Raw genomic sequence first — 12,189 nt, 5'->3', positions numbered from 1 at the left:
TCAACTTTGAATCAGCATCTAGTGCTGCATGCAATCTCGCCTTCACATTGACAGAATTGCACCATGTTTTAGCCACCACCAAACTTAGTACAGCAGGACCAGATTTAATACACTACATCATGATAGCACAACTTACTGAACCAGCCCTTAAGACAGGTAATTTTTTATAACAGAATTTTCAAACAGAATGTCTTCCTGGACAAATGGCATCACACTTATATTTTGGCATTTCCAAAACCAGGAAAAGATCTTACAAATCCACAGCATTACAGACCTATTGCACTCGCCAGCTGTATGAACAAGGTCCTGGGAAAAATGATTAATGCCCACCTAACCTGGTTTCTAGTCCAAAACAACCTTCTTAACCCAGTACAATAAGGTTTCTGTGAAGTCCGATCCACTCTTGACTTACTGATCAGGGCAGAAATAAACATCCGTGATGCTTTTGTACGAAAAGAACGCAATGTCATGGTTCTCTTTGACATAAAAAAAAGCGTTTGACACAGCTTGGAAGTATGGTATAATGTGAAACATATATGATCTAGGACTAAGTGGACACCTGCCAGAGGCCTCCATAGCCAGGTGGGCAGGAACAGCAGTGCGTAGCATACGCTTCTTGATTAGACCAGGGGTCGAGCCCGTGGCCATCAAATACGGAGGATGCGGAAAGGTCAGGGAATGACCACCACATATATTCCCCCGGAGCAATATGGCCTTAGTTGCTAATGCTGCTAATAACAAACAAACAAACAACCTGCCAGAGTTTATCAGAAACTTCCTCCATCAACGCTTATTTCAAGTTACAGTCAACAACCAGTTATCTTCCAATTTTATCAGGAAGAAAGGGTTCCACAAAGTTCAGTACTAAATGCCGTCCTATTTAACATAATAATGAATTCCATAACACAGGATCTACCACAGACAGTGTCCACTACCCTGTATGCTGATGACTTTAGTGTCCCCTGCCATTCACCTAATATGCGAATGGTAGAAAGACAGTTGCAGGGGGGGAGGGGTGCCTTCAACAAAGTTGTAAAATGGTCCCAAAACAATGGTTTCCACCTCTCGCCACAAGACTTGGGATACACTTCTGTAGGAAGTGTAACCTACATCCAGACACAGAACTTCACCTAGAAAATCAAATCGTCCCATTGGCTCCTAGTGTCCACTTTCTTGGTGTGGATCTTGACCAAAAACTTACCTTCCTCGAACATATAAAAGAGTTCCGGATTATTTGCCTTAAGAAGCTAAACATCTTGAGAGCATCTGGCACAACATGGGGAGCCAACCATTACACGCTACTGCGTTTGTATCATGCATTAATATGGTCACATCTAGACTACAGCTCTGTGGTTTACAGCTCTGATAGAACAAGTGCCTTACATTGGCTTGATCCCGTACACTACAGTTCTATTCGTCTTGCACTAGGGGCATTCCATACATCGCCAGTCCAAAGCTTATATACTCAAGCAACTGGGAAACCTCTTTAGATCTACACAGATAAATGTTTCTGTTAAACTATGTAGCAAAAGTCAAAGGGAAACTGGACAACCCTACTCGGAATGGACTTTTCTTGCCCAAATGGGAGAACCTTTACAGCGCCTACCCATATAAAAACCCATCAACATGGATGGGTTTTTATATGGTTAGCTTTTATCAGTCTGACCAGCCATGTTGCCTGTATTTGGATCTTTTCAAGAAGTTTGTCTTTTTAGGTGTAGTGTCTGTATTTGGACACAGTATTCCAACTTCAACCTTATTATTACCTTTTACAGTGGGAATATGATCTCCATATGTTTGTGGAGGCTAGCCATAGTCCAGTGGTTAGGGTAAAAAAAAAGGTGCATGGCCTCAAATAAGGAGGTTGTGGGTTCACACCTATACAATGCCATAAAAATGCAAAAAAAAAAAAAAATGCCCACTGTAACTGCAGTACTGAACATCTGGATGCCATTAATAATTCAACATGGATGGAATCATGATGAATTTGTAAAATCTTGGTCATCTTAGAAAATAAACAAATGTATTTATTTATTTATTTTTACAAATAAATGTTCAATAAATCACCACTAGGGCACCAGGGACCCTATCTGTATCCTGTCTACACTGCATGGAAAATGAAGGTCAAAGGAAAAAAATTGTTTATTTCTTTTGACCTAAAAGTCAAACACAAGCAGTCTCTAGGGTGCCTAAAGCAATGAAAACTTTGTTTAATTTGTAGAATTTTTAAACCAGTATGTACTCATATCAAGTGGAGCCAGATATGATTCCAGCCTTGTTCTAATTTTAAAACCAAAAAACACTTTCAAAAAGAAAAGTACTAGATTAGATACATATACTTAACACTAAAACTGACACATGACTAGATGGAAACATTTTTGTGAGGATTGGGGGGGGGAGGGAATCCAAACTACAATTAAAAATGCTTAAACATATGCACATAGAGTGTCTGACACTTTATATTAGTGGATTAAGCAAACTAACTCTAAATTAGTTGGGTGATCCTGGCTAAGACAAAAGCTTCTCTCTCTGTTTTTTAGGAAATAATTACTAAAACTTACGCTATTTGAAATTTAAAAATGTCAGTGTGGTTTAATTACTAAATTTCTGTGTTGCCATTTACTGTGCTGTTTGCTAGATAAAACATTAATGATTTTTAATTATGCTTATATTATAATCAACAATTAGCGTAGTGCTTTTAATAACCTTATCTGTTATTAATCACAAACTTAATACAGGTTTGGACAATTCTATGAAGATCCATAAAAGGGTTCCATCATCAAACAAGAATCATGCAGAAAAATGTAAGTTAATTAATTTGGTTTTCTTTTGAACTCATTTTGTTTAGTTCTGACTTTAAAATATTCTTGTATTAAAGCAGTTTACTTTATTATTATTATCTCTGATGAAAAAGCCATAATTTTGACTTAAAGCAAAACTACAGTTGTTTTCCCACATACCCAAATTGTGACTGAGGATCCACTAACATGCACATCCTTATGATAATATAAGAACATGCAATTCTGCATATCCTCCTCAATAAAAAGGGTCAAGTAAGGTTTCATATTATAATTCCTAGTGATGATGAAACACACAATGTGCCACCAATGAAATATTTTATTATGAATTAAATCTTATCATGTTTTTTTTTTTTTTTTTTTTTTAACTTTGTTTTTCTTTATTTTTATCCTGAATTTATTTAGAGAGATTGTAGTGATTCACAGTATAAAACCCAGTGCACGTGGGTTTCATACACTCACACCTTTTAAGACCACTGATCTAAATTGAAACTAGTTAATCCTCCCATTTCATTGTGCAGAAACTCAAAACTAAGTTTCATTATGAAACTTAACAAGTCAGGTAGTGTAAGTATTATGCATTTCAAGTGCATTCAGTTTTTTTATCATCATTGTCCAAATCTTCTATACTTATTGGGTGTATAGGTTAACCTGATAGTACAATTCAGTCTTAGAATATCAACCTTCCATTCAATCTCCTTAATGAGTTCATGTTTTTAGTCAGATCTTTAGCGTATTTATTAACCTTTTTTTCCCCCTAATGTTTATTTGCTTGACACAATCAGTATACAGTCGGTCCTCGTATAACACGTGTTTGCATTACACGAATTCGATCATACACGATTTATAAATAGGGGAACGATATCTTATATAACACGAACCGAATTCGCTTATGCACGATTCGCCTTTGTGTTTACAAGAAATGGCAGTCGAACGCGGAATCACCCCAACCGAACGCAACACGATAGGAATGAAGAAGATTCTGAAAATGTATTTATGTGTTTTATATCAGTGAAGGGGAAACACATTTCACCATAATAACGTAAAAACCAACACAATTCCAGCTATCGATATAATCGCAAATGCAATTAGATGGAGTTTACTACCAGTTTATAACAGATTCCACTAGCAGAAACGAAACTGGAAATTGTTTTTATTGTTTTATGGTAGTAACCCCCAGAAATGTGCTTTAGTAAAATGTGGGGTGTTAATAGTGTATCTCGGCCTTTACGGTGTTGTTTATTCAGTTGCTATACGCGAGCAGCTTTGTTTATGTGTATCAAGCGTGCCTCCTCGTTTTGTAATTGCGCTTTATTCCCTAAAAATGAGTAAAATACTTAAAAGGTGTGAAAAGGAAGCGTCCTGGCGAAGACACTGCAGATTCAGAGAGAGAGAAAAAAAAAAGCAATATCGATAAACAGAGGCGGACTGGATCAAAAATTCTTACCCGGGAAAATTTATAGTGGCCTCATACTACTGTTTATGGCCAAAATCACACCGGCCTGTGGCCCACCGGGATTTCCCGGGTAAGGCTTATGGCCAGTCCGCCTCTGTCGATAGAGAAAAAAATATGAAATTGTGAAACGCTTTGAGCGAAATGAAAGACCATGTGATATTGCACGTGCTACAGACCTAAATGAGGCAACGCCGAGAATTACAAAGAATGCGGAGAAAATAAAAACAACTTTCGTAGCAGGAACAACTCAAAGTGTAATTAAAATCCATTAGATTAAGACACAAGAATTGGAAGGGATGGAACGGCTGTCATCTGTTTGGATAGAAAATCAAACAAAAAACAAGTTTGCTTACGATAGAAGCAAAAGCATTAGCAATATTTTATTACGTAATAGTCATTACGTATTATAAAATATGTAAGTATTTTATTACGACTATTTTATTTAATATAATAATTTTTTTATGAATAACATACGTATTTTATTCATAAAAAATACTTTTTTAGTATTAAAAAATACTTTATTATAATATAATAAAAAATATTTATTATTTATTATATTATAATAAATATATATTATATTTTTACGTATTTTAATCGTTATAAAATACGTAAGTATTTTATAATGATTAAAATTACCCGATTATTTGTTGTGTTTGGTAATGTTTTGGTTCCAAATGTGTGTTCAATCTTGGGTGGTCGGCACCTAACCCCACTTTTCCCATAGGGCCTGTTGTTTATATTGCACGATTTTGCATTGCACGAGGTTTTCTAGGAACACAACTATCGTGCTATACGAGGACAGACTGTACTTTCTTCCTTTTGGTCCATCTTCAAGCCTATATGTTTAGTTAATCTCCTTTTAATATATGTTTAGCAACCTCCTTCCTTCCTGCATGATCATACCATCTTAATGTTACTTCACTTCCTTTTGATTGAGTATTTTTATTGTTACCCCCAAAATTTTTTTCTAATTTCTTCATTTCTGTTATGTTCTTGTTATTTCTTTGATCTGTTAATTCCATTTTTTTTATGAAAACCCCAAACACAAGGGGTATTAGAACCTATAGTACTTAGTACCGTGCTTGGGTTGAAGATTGAGAGGACGAAAGAAGATATTTGTTGACATTGGACCTTGAACTTCTGTAGACTGTAATTTTCAGGAAATACGTATGGAGGAAGGTTGTTCCAGAAAACGGCAGTTGAATGAATAAATGAGGAAGATAAAAAGTTGGTTCTGTGAGTTTGAAGTTGGACAGTAAATGGATGTTGATTGGTGGCGGCACGTGTTCGGACTGTTTTGAAAGAGAGAACGGGAATTATAGAAGCCAACTCAGAAGAACAGTGCCCATGGAAGTATCTGTAGAAGAGGCATGCAGCAGAAACAGTACGTCTATGAGACAGCGAGTGGAGAGACTCTGTTAGAGATGGATCATTAATTAACCTAACTGCCCTCTTCTGAATGGAATCAAGCAGCCTGAGAGAGGTTTTGGGGGCACCACCCCAGATGTGGGAACAATATTCCATGGCGGGGCGGATTTGCGATTTATACAGAGTGAGCAGCTGTATGCAAGAAAAGTAACACCGAGAGCGAAAGAGAAAACCAAGTTTTTTAGATGCAGAAGAAGCAATATTTGTAATGTGCTTGTGCCAAGAGAGATTAGAAGTCAGGGTAATCTCCAAAAGAGATATATCATTTTGCCTAGAAATCGGAGTGTCACCAAAGATATGCATAGGAGCAGAAGAATCCTTTTTGCGAGCTACAAGACAAGACTGAGTTTTAGAAGGGTTGAAATCAACTAAGTTGTCTTTGCCCCACTGGAGAATTACCTGAAGATCAGCATTTAAGGAATTGGTAGCAGATTTTCGAGAAGTTGAAGCTGATTGAGCAGGACAAGGTTTCTCAAAATGGAAAGTGGAATGCAATGTGCTATCATCGGCAAAACTATGGACAGGATTTCCAGTCAATGAAAGAAGGTCATTAATATACAAGAGGAAAAGAGTGGAGGAAAGAACTGAACCTTGGGGGACACCGGCATTAGTGGAGAAGTTAGGAGAGAGAGAGCCATCACCCTCAGTGAGCGATCAGAGAGAAAACTGGATAACCAATTACTAAAAACAGTTGGAAAACCATAAGATGGAAGCTTGTTTAGAAGACCTTTATTCCAAACATGTTCGAAAGCCTTTGAGATGTCAAGAGCAACTATTTGTGTTTCACCGAACCTGTCCATTCAATTAGTCCATAAATGGGTAACATATCACCAGTGGATCAACACTGATGGAATCCATACTGGTGATCGTTGATCAGACAGAAGGTTTCTAGGTAGTTTAAGAGTTGGTGGTTAATTGATTTCTCCATTACTGTAGAAAGAGTAGAAGTAATTGCAATGGGACGATAATTGGATGGGAGGGATTTGTCATCCTTTTTAGGGAACTGGCTGGATATGAGAAAATTTCCAAGTAGAAGGAAAAACACCTTTGGAATAAGAAAGTGAAAAAAGGCAACAAAGAATAGGAGTATGTTCAGGAGTACAGGTTTTGAGAACAAGTGAAGAAACACCATTGGGACCTGGAGCTTTCTTAGCATCAAGATTCGTCAAAATCCTTCTGACATCCTTTTGACGGAAGACCACAGGAGGCATTGAATGCAGCTTGTCAGGAATGGTGGGAGGTGTTTTACCAAGATCATTAATACATGAGGTGGAAGAAAAATGGGATTGCTAGCAGGTCAGCTTTATCCTTGGCTGAAGTGACAACAGAACCATATGGTTTGGACAGAGGTGGGAGCAGAGATGGGCAAAAGTTGCGGCCAATAGCTTTGGCAAGAGACCAGAATGCTCGGCTACCGTTAGGGCAAGAAGCAAGTTTTCTACTCTTAGCCTGTTTAAACTCTAGTTTGGACTTATTAATAACTGCTTTACAATTGTTGCGAGCTTTGGTATAGGCAGAAAATGAAACTGAAGAATTAAAAACAAGCCAATTACGATATGCAACATTCTTCTCTCGAACAGCCTTATCACATTTATTGGAAAACCAAAGTTTAGATAAAGGACTAGATTTTAAAGTGGAATGTGGAATAAAATGATTCCATTCCTACAAGGATAATTTCACTGACACGACCTGAGCAAACATTGACATCAAAAGTTTTGAAACAGTAATCTGACCAAGGAAAAGAAGAAAAGAAGTCTCGCAGGTCATCCCATTTTGCATTCTTGTAATGCCAAACAACACGAGGTTGGGAATAGCCATGAGATAAAGGTTCCATTGGAGAAGAGACAATCACCAAGTTGTGATCTGAAGTGCCTAAAGGACCTCTCACTTCGACCGTGTACTTAGAAGGTTTGTTTGTGAGAAAAAGATCAATTGTATTGGCTGTATGATTAGGATTGTCTAGTATTCTTGTAGGTAAATGAACAATCTGTGCAAGGTCATTGGCGCCTGCGTAGCCAGGTGGTCAGGAGCGGCAGTGCTTACCACACGCTTCTTGATTAGACCGGGGTTCGAGCCCGTGACCACCAAATGCGGAGGATGCGGAAAGGTCAGGGAATGACCACCGCATATCCCCGGAGCAATATGGACTTAGTTGCTAATGCTCCTAAAAACCAAACAACAACAGCGAGATCATTAGTAATTGCAAAAGCCTCAGCATCTCGACCAGCTGGGTCAGTGTGACTAGAAAACGGAAGCCAGCTGGAGTTGTGAACATTAAAATCACGAAGGAAAATTATCTCACTGTTAGGAAAGTTGGACTGGAGAAAGTCAAGTTGCAAAGAGAGGAAGTCAAAGAGCTCCAAGTGATTAGTGGAGTTGGGAGAATGGTAGAGACAACAGACAACAGAATAATCGCCTGTGATAACCATTATATTAATAACTCAGTCATAAGTTAATAATGAAAAGGCACAATATGGCCCAGGAGGCCCTTGTGCCAAAAAACCCAACAACAACAACAACAAGAGACAACAGATGAATTTGACACAATGAGGTAGAGAGATTTTAAGCCAGAGAAGATCAAATAGAGGAGATTCCAAATTGCCAAGTCTCTGACAGGGAATATCAGAATGGACATATGCACAAGTACCACCTTTGAAGCGAAAGGAATCATACAGCGAATAATTTGAGCATCTGAGATGAGCAGTAGTTGAATCAACCGATAACTGAGATTCTGTCAGAAAAAGTACATGCGGTTTGGCATACTGCAAGTGGAAATGGACATCGTTGAGATTAGAACTGAGACCACGTATATTTCTGAAATGAATTAGGAAGTGCTTGGGAGGTTTAGATCTTTTCGCAGATAAGCTTGCTCTATTAGTTTGACAATTCATGGTGTATTCAATAGTAATAAAAAGTGGGTGGGACATTTATTTTTCTTAAAGCATTCATCTCTGTGCATTCAAAGTTTTGACTAATTCCTTTAATTCTTATCCAGATCTCAGCTCCATAGATTAAAATATGTTTAACCTATTCGTGTGTGAGTTTTTAACAAGTGTTGGCTCTGAGGAGGTTGGTTTTGAAAATTCTGAAATTATTTTAAAAATCAAATCAGAATTTTAAAAAATAGCAAAAGATTTCTTAAACTCATTACTTTCTTTTCTGAAGTAATACTGTCTTCTACATCTGTTTTATGTATCATTTAATTCAATTTCATAAACTCCTGGATCTGAATTCTAGAATATTAATTTTATATGCTAAATCAAACAGCAATGATTGACAAGCATGATATAGATTTTAAAATTATATATTGATGTCATTTATTATAAACTTTGCCTACAATTACTAAGAAATGCAGATAGAAATGCAGATGGTAACGCTTACTACGAGATTTGTAATGTACTTTGAATTGTTATCTGAAATGACCTTAAAAATGTCTAGCCACACATGCACACATACATACTCTTCGCCCACACAATACATAGATACAAGGTGTGATCAAAAAGTTTGGGAACTGATTTTGTTTCTTGAAATTGTAGCTTGTAGTGAGTTGTGGCTTGTCAGAACATATTCAGTAACTGATCTAGACATAGTAACACATGAATCACTCATTTATCTGCAATCAGTCTTAATCAGCACATGGCAGAAACCTGCCTCCATACCCAGGTGGGCAGGAGCAGCAGTGCATAGCACACACTTTCTGATTAGACTGGGGTTCAAGCCCATGACCACCAAATACGGATGATGCAAAATGTCAGGGAATGACCACAGCATATTGTCAGCCAGGATAAAGGGTGAGGATAGGCGTCAGGAAGGGCATTTGGCCATAAAAATTTCATGCCAAAACAAAAAAAAAAAAAAAAAAAAAACGCCGATCTCCTATATATAATAGGAAAAAGGCTAGGAAAAAAATAAAAAAGTCTTAATCAGCACATATTCATTTTTGTTTTGTGTTGTTTAGTCACATTTCAAAATGAATGCTTTCATTGAACAGTGAATTTGCAACATATTTTGTTTCAATTTAAGGAAAAATGCAATTGAAATCCACAAAATGTTAAAAATAACTTTCCAAAAAGAAGCAGTGCAGTTTGAAAACTTTTCAGTTGTTGTTCACAAGTAAAGAGGATTACTTGTCCATTATCGGTAGTCTTAGCTGTGATTTCTCTTCTCAACTTCAAAAACCAATAATTTAATCTCGTTTTTCCTCCATTAATTTTTCCTCCATTAATTTTCCTGGAACAGGAAAATTAATGGAGGAAAATTTAAACTCACAGGTCTATAATTACTTGTGTCAGGCTTTGATCCTCCTTTGTGAATTGGGGTCACATTTGCACATCTCCAGTCTATGGGTACCTCCCCTGAGTCCAATGAAGCTCTCATAATTATGGCTAAGGGTTTGCTTACTTCCTTTGCTGCCTCCTTTAATATAACTGGATAGATCCCATCCACCCCAGGTGCCTTTCTTGTGTTTATCTTCAACAATTTCTTCTCCACTTTACTCTCAGTTATTACAAGATTATCTAGCTTATTATCAGAGTTGAAAACACTTCTGGCATTCCCCTCGCTGAATATCTCCTCATGTGTGAATGTCGATGCAAAATATTCGTTTAGTTTGTTAGCTACCTGGGCAGGATCATCAACAGTTGAACCATCGATATCAAGTGGACCAATCTGATTCATCCCCTTCATTCTAGAGTTAACATAAGTAAAGAACTCTTTGCTGTTTTTCTTAGCATCCTTTGCCAAAGATTTCTCGTAATCTGCCTACGCTTGCCTAACCGCCTTTGTAACTTGGTTACAAATCAACTTATATCTATCGTAGGCTTCTGTGTCACATGTTAATTTATATGTATCCCATGCATTTTTCTTCTCTGCCATATGTCTCATTAGTTCATCAGACATCCATTTAGGCCTAAACTGTGAACAATATTTCTTAGTTGGTATGTAAAGCCTAGTAACTTCCAAGATAGGTTCTTTGAATGCTTCCCATTTTGAATTTGCTGTTGGTAACATATTCAGTTGGTCCCACTGTATAGAATTTAAATACTGTCTCAGACCATTGTAGTTGCCTTTACGAAAGCAAAAACCCTTCCCTTTTTTCCCCTGATGGTAGTTACCTCTTGAAGTAAATCCCACTTCAGCACACTGTGATCACTGCCACCTAGTAGTTCCTTTATCTGCAGATTCTTAATGCATGAAGAATCACTACTGATAATCAGATCAAGAGTATTACTCCCTCTAGTTGCCTCCCGAACACGCTGATGTAGAAAACAATCATCCAATATATCCACAAAGCCTTGCTAGTGTGTGAGTAACCAACCCACAAATTCCAGTCAATATCTGGGAAATTAAAATCCCCCATTTTAAGACTCTGATTTACTGGCCCACTCTATTTCCCTGTACAGTTTCTTATTATACTCATCAGAGTCATTAGGCCTATAGCACACTCCTACTCTCAATTTTGATCTCCCAATGCTTATGTCACACCAAACTGACTCGACACTGCACTGTTCAGCGATGTCGACTGGCTTCACTTCCTTGGATTTTATGTGTTTGTTTCTTAACTAATAGCATAACTGCTCCTCCCTTCCTATCCTGTCTATCCTTTCTGTACATATTGTACTCCCCAAATTCCAGTTCTGCATTCCTTATATCTGTGTGACACCACGTCTCTGATATCCCAACAATATCTGCCTTTGATGTTTTGAGCAATACCTCAAATTCATCAAATTTATTTACCAAACTCCTAGGCGCCTCCGTAGCCAGGTGGGAAGGAACAGCAGTGCGTAGCACACGCTTCTTGATTAGACCGGGGTTCGAGCCCGTCACCACCAAATACGGAGGATGCGGAGAGGTCAGGGAATGACCACCGCATATCCTGGAGCAATATGGCCTTAGTTGCTAATGCTCCTAAAAACCAAACAAACATAAACATAAACATAACCAAACTCCTAGGATTGGTGTACACGCAAGTATACATGCAACTGCTCCTATTCTTAGCTACCCTAACACAACCCATGTGTTTACTTGTACCGCAATGACTCCCAGCAGTCTCGGAAATATCCTGCATCTTGTTTTCCAGGCTGCTGCTCATTCCAATAGAAGCAGTGCAAGAATCACTTTCACCTCTGCCTCTGCCTACTGTTAATCTATTAGTCCTTGTATCCTATTATGGGATATGTCAACCAATTTTAACAAGATTTGGGAAGGTAATGACTTTGACTCATGTTTATACATCACATCCTGACCAATGATCACAAAGAGTGATAAGTTCATTCATGTCAGGATCTTTATTGTTGTGCTCCTGTTACTGATGCACCCATTTTTTCTGACATTACTGACAAATTGTGGATATATGGTTATGACCCAGAAACAAAGGCTCCTTCCTCAGTGAAAGACTTTCTCCATTGCTCAAAAAAAGCAAGGCAATTTTGAAGAAATGGGAAGGTAATGCTTATTGTATTTTTCAATTCACAAGGCATTGCATATTGTTAAAAATGTCCCACACTG

The 12,189-nt window shown here is 37.7% G+C and overlaps 1 protein-coding gene across 2 annotated transcripts in view; it reads left to right on the top strand.

The window, feature by feature from the left end:
* The window catches only part of LOC150079406 (kinesin heavy chain-like), a 429,176-nt gene that overhangs the window by 401,289 nt on the left and 15,698 nt on the right, over nt 1-12,189 (top strand). For both annotated transcript variants that reach the window (XM_090383638.1, XM_090383639.1), the window contains exon 26: nt 2,739-2,804. In XM_090383638.1, coding sequence (XP_090239764.1) covers nt 2,739-2,804 — 66 coding nt within the window. The remainder of the gene's footprint in view (nt 1-2,738; nt 2,805-12,189) is intronic.

Source organism: Mastigoproctus giganteus, chromosome 10 (genome assembly GCF_048544385.1).
Source record: "Mastigoproctus giganteus isolate SK-2022 chromosome 10, ASM4854438v1, whole genome shotgun sequence".
Taxonomy (NCBI): domain Eukaryota; kingdom Metazoa; phylum Arthropoda; class Arachnida; order Uropygi; family Thelyphonidae; genus Mastigoproctus; species Mastigoproctus giganteus.
The sequence above is the reverse complement of the archived record's forward strand: the minus strand, read 5'-3'. Positions and strand labels throughout refer to the sequence as shown.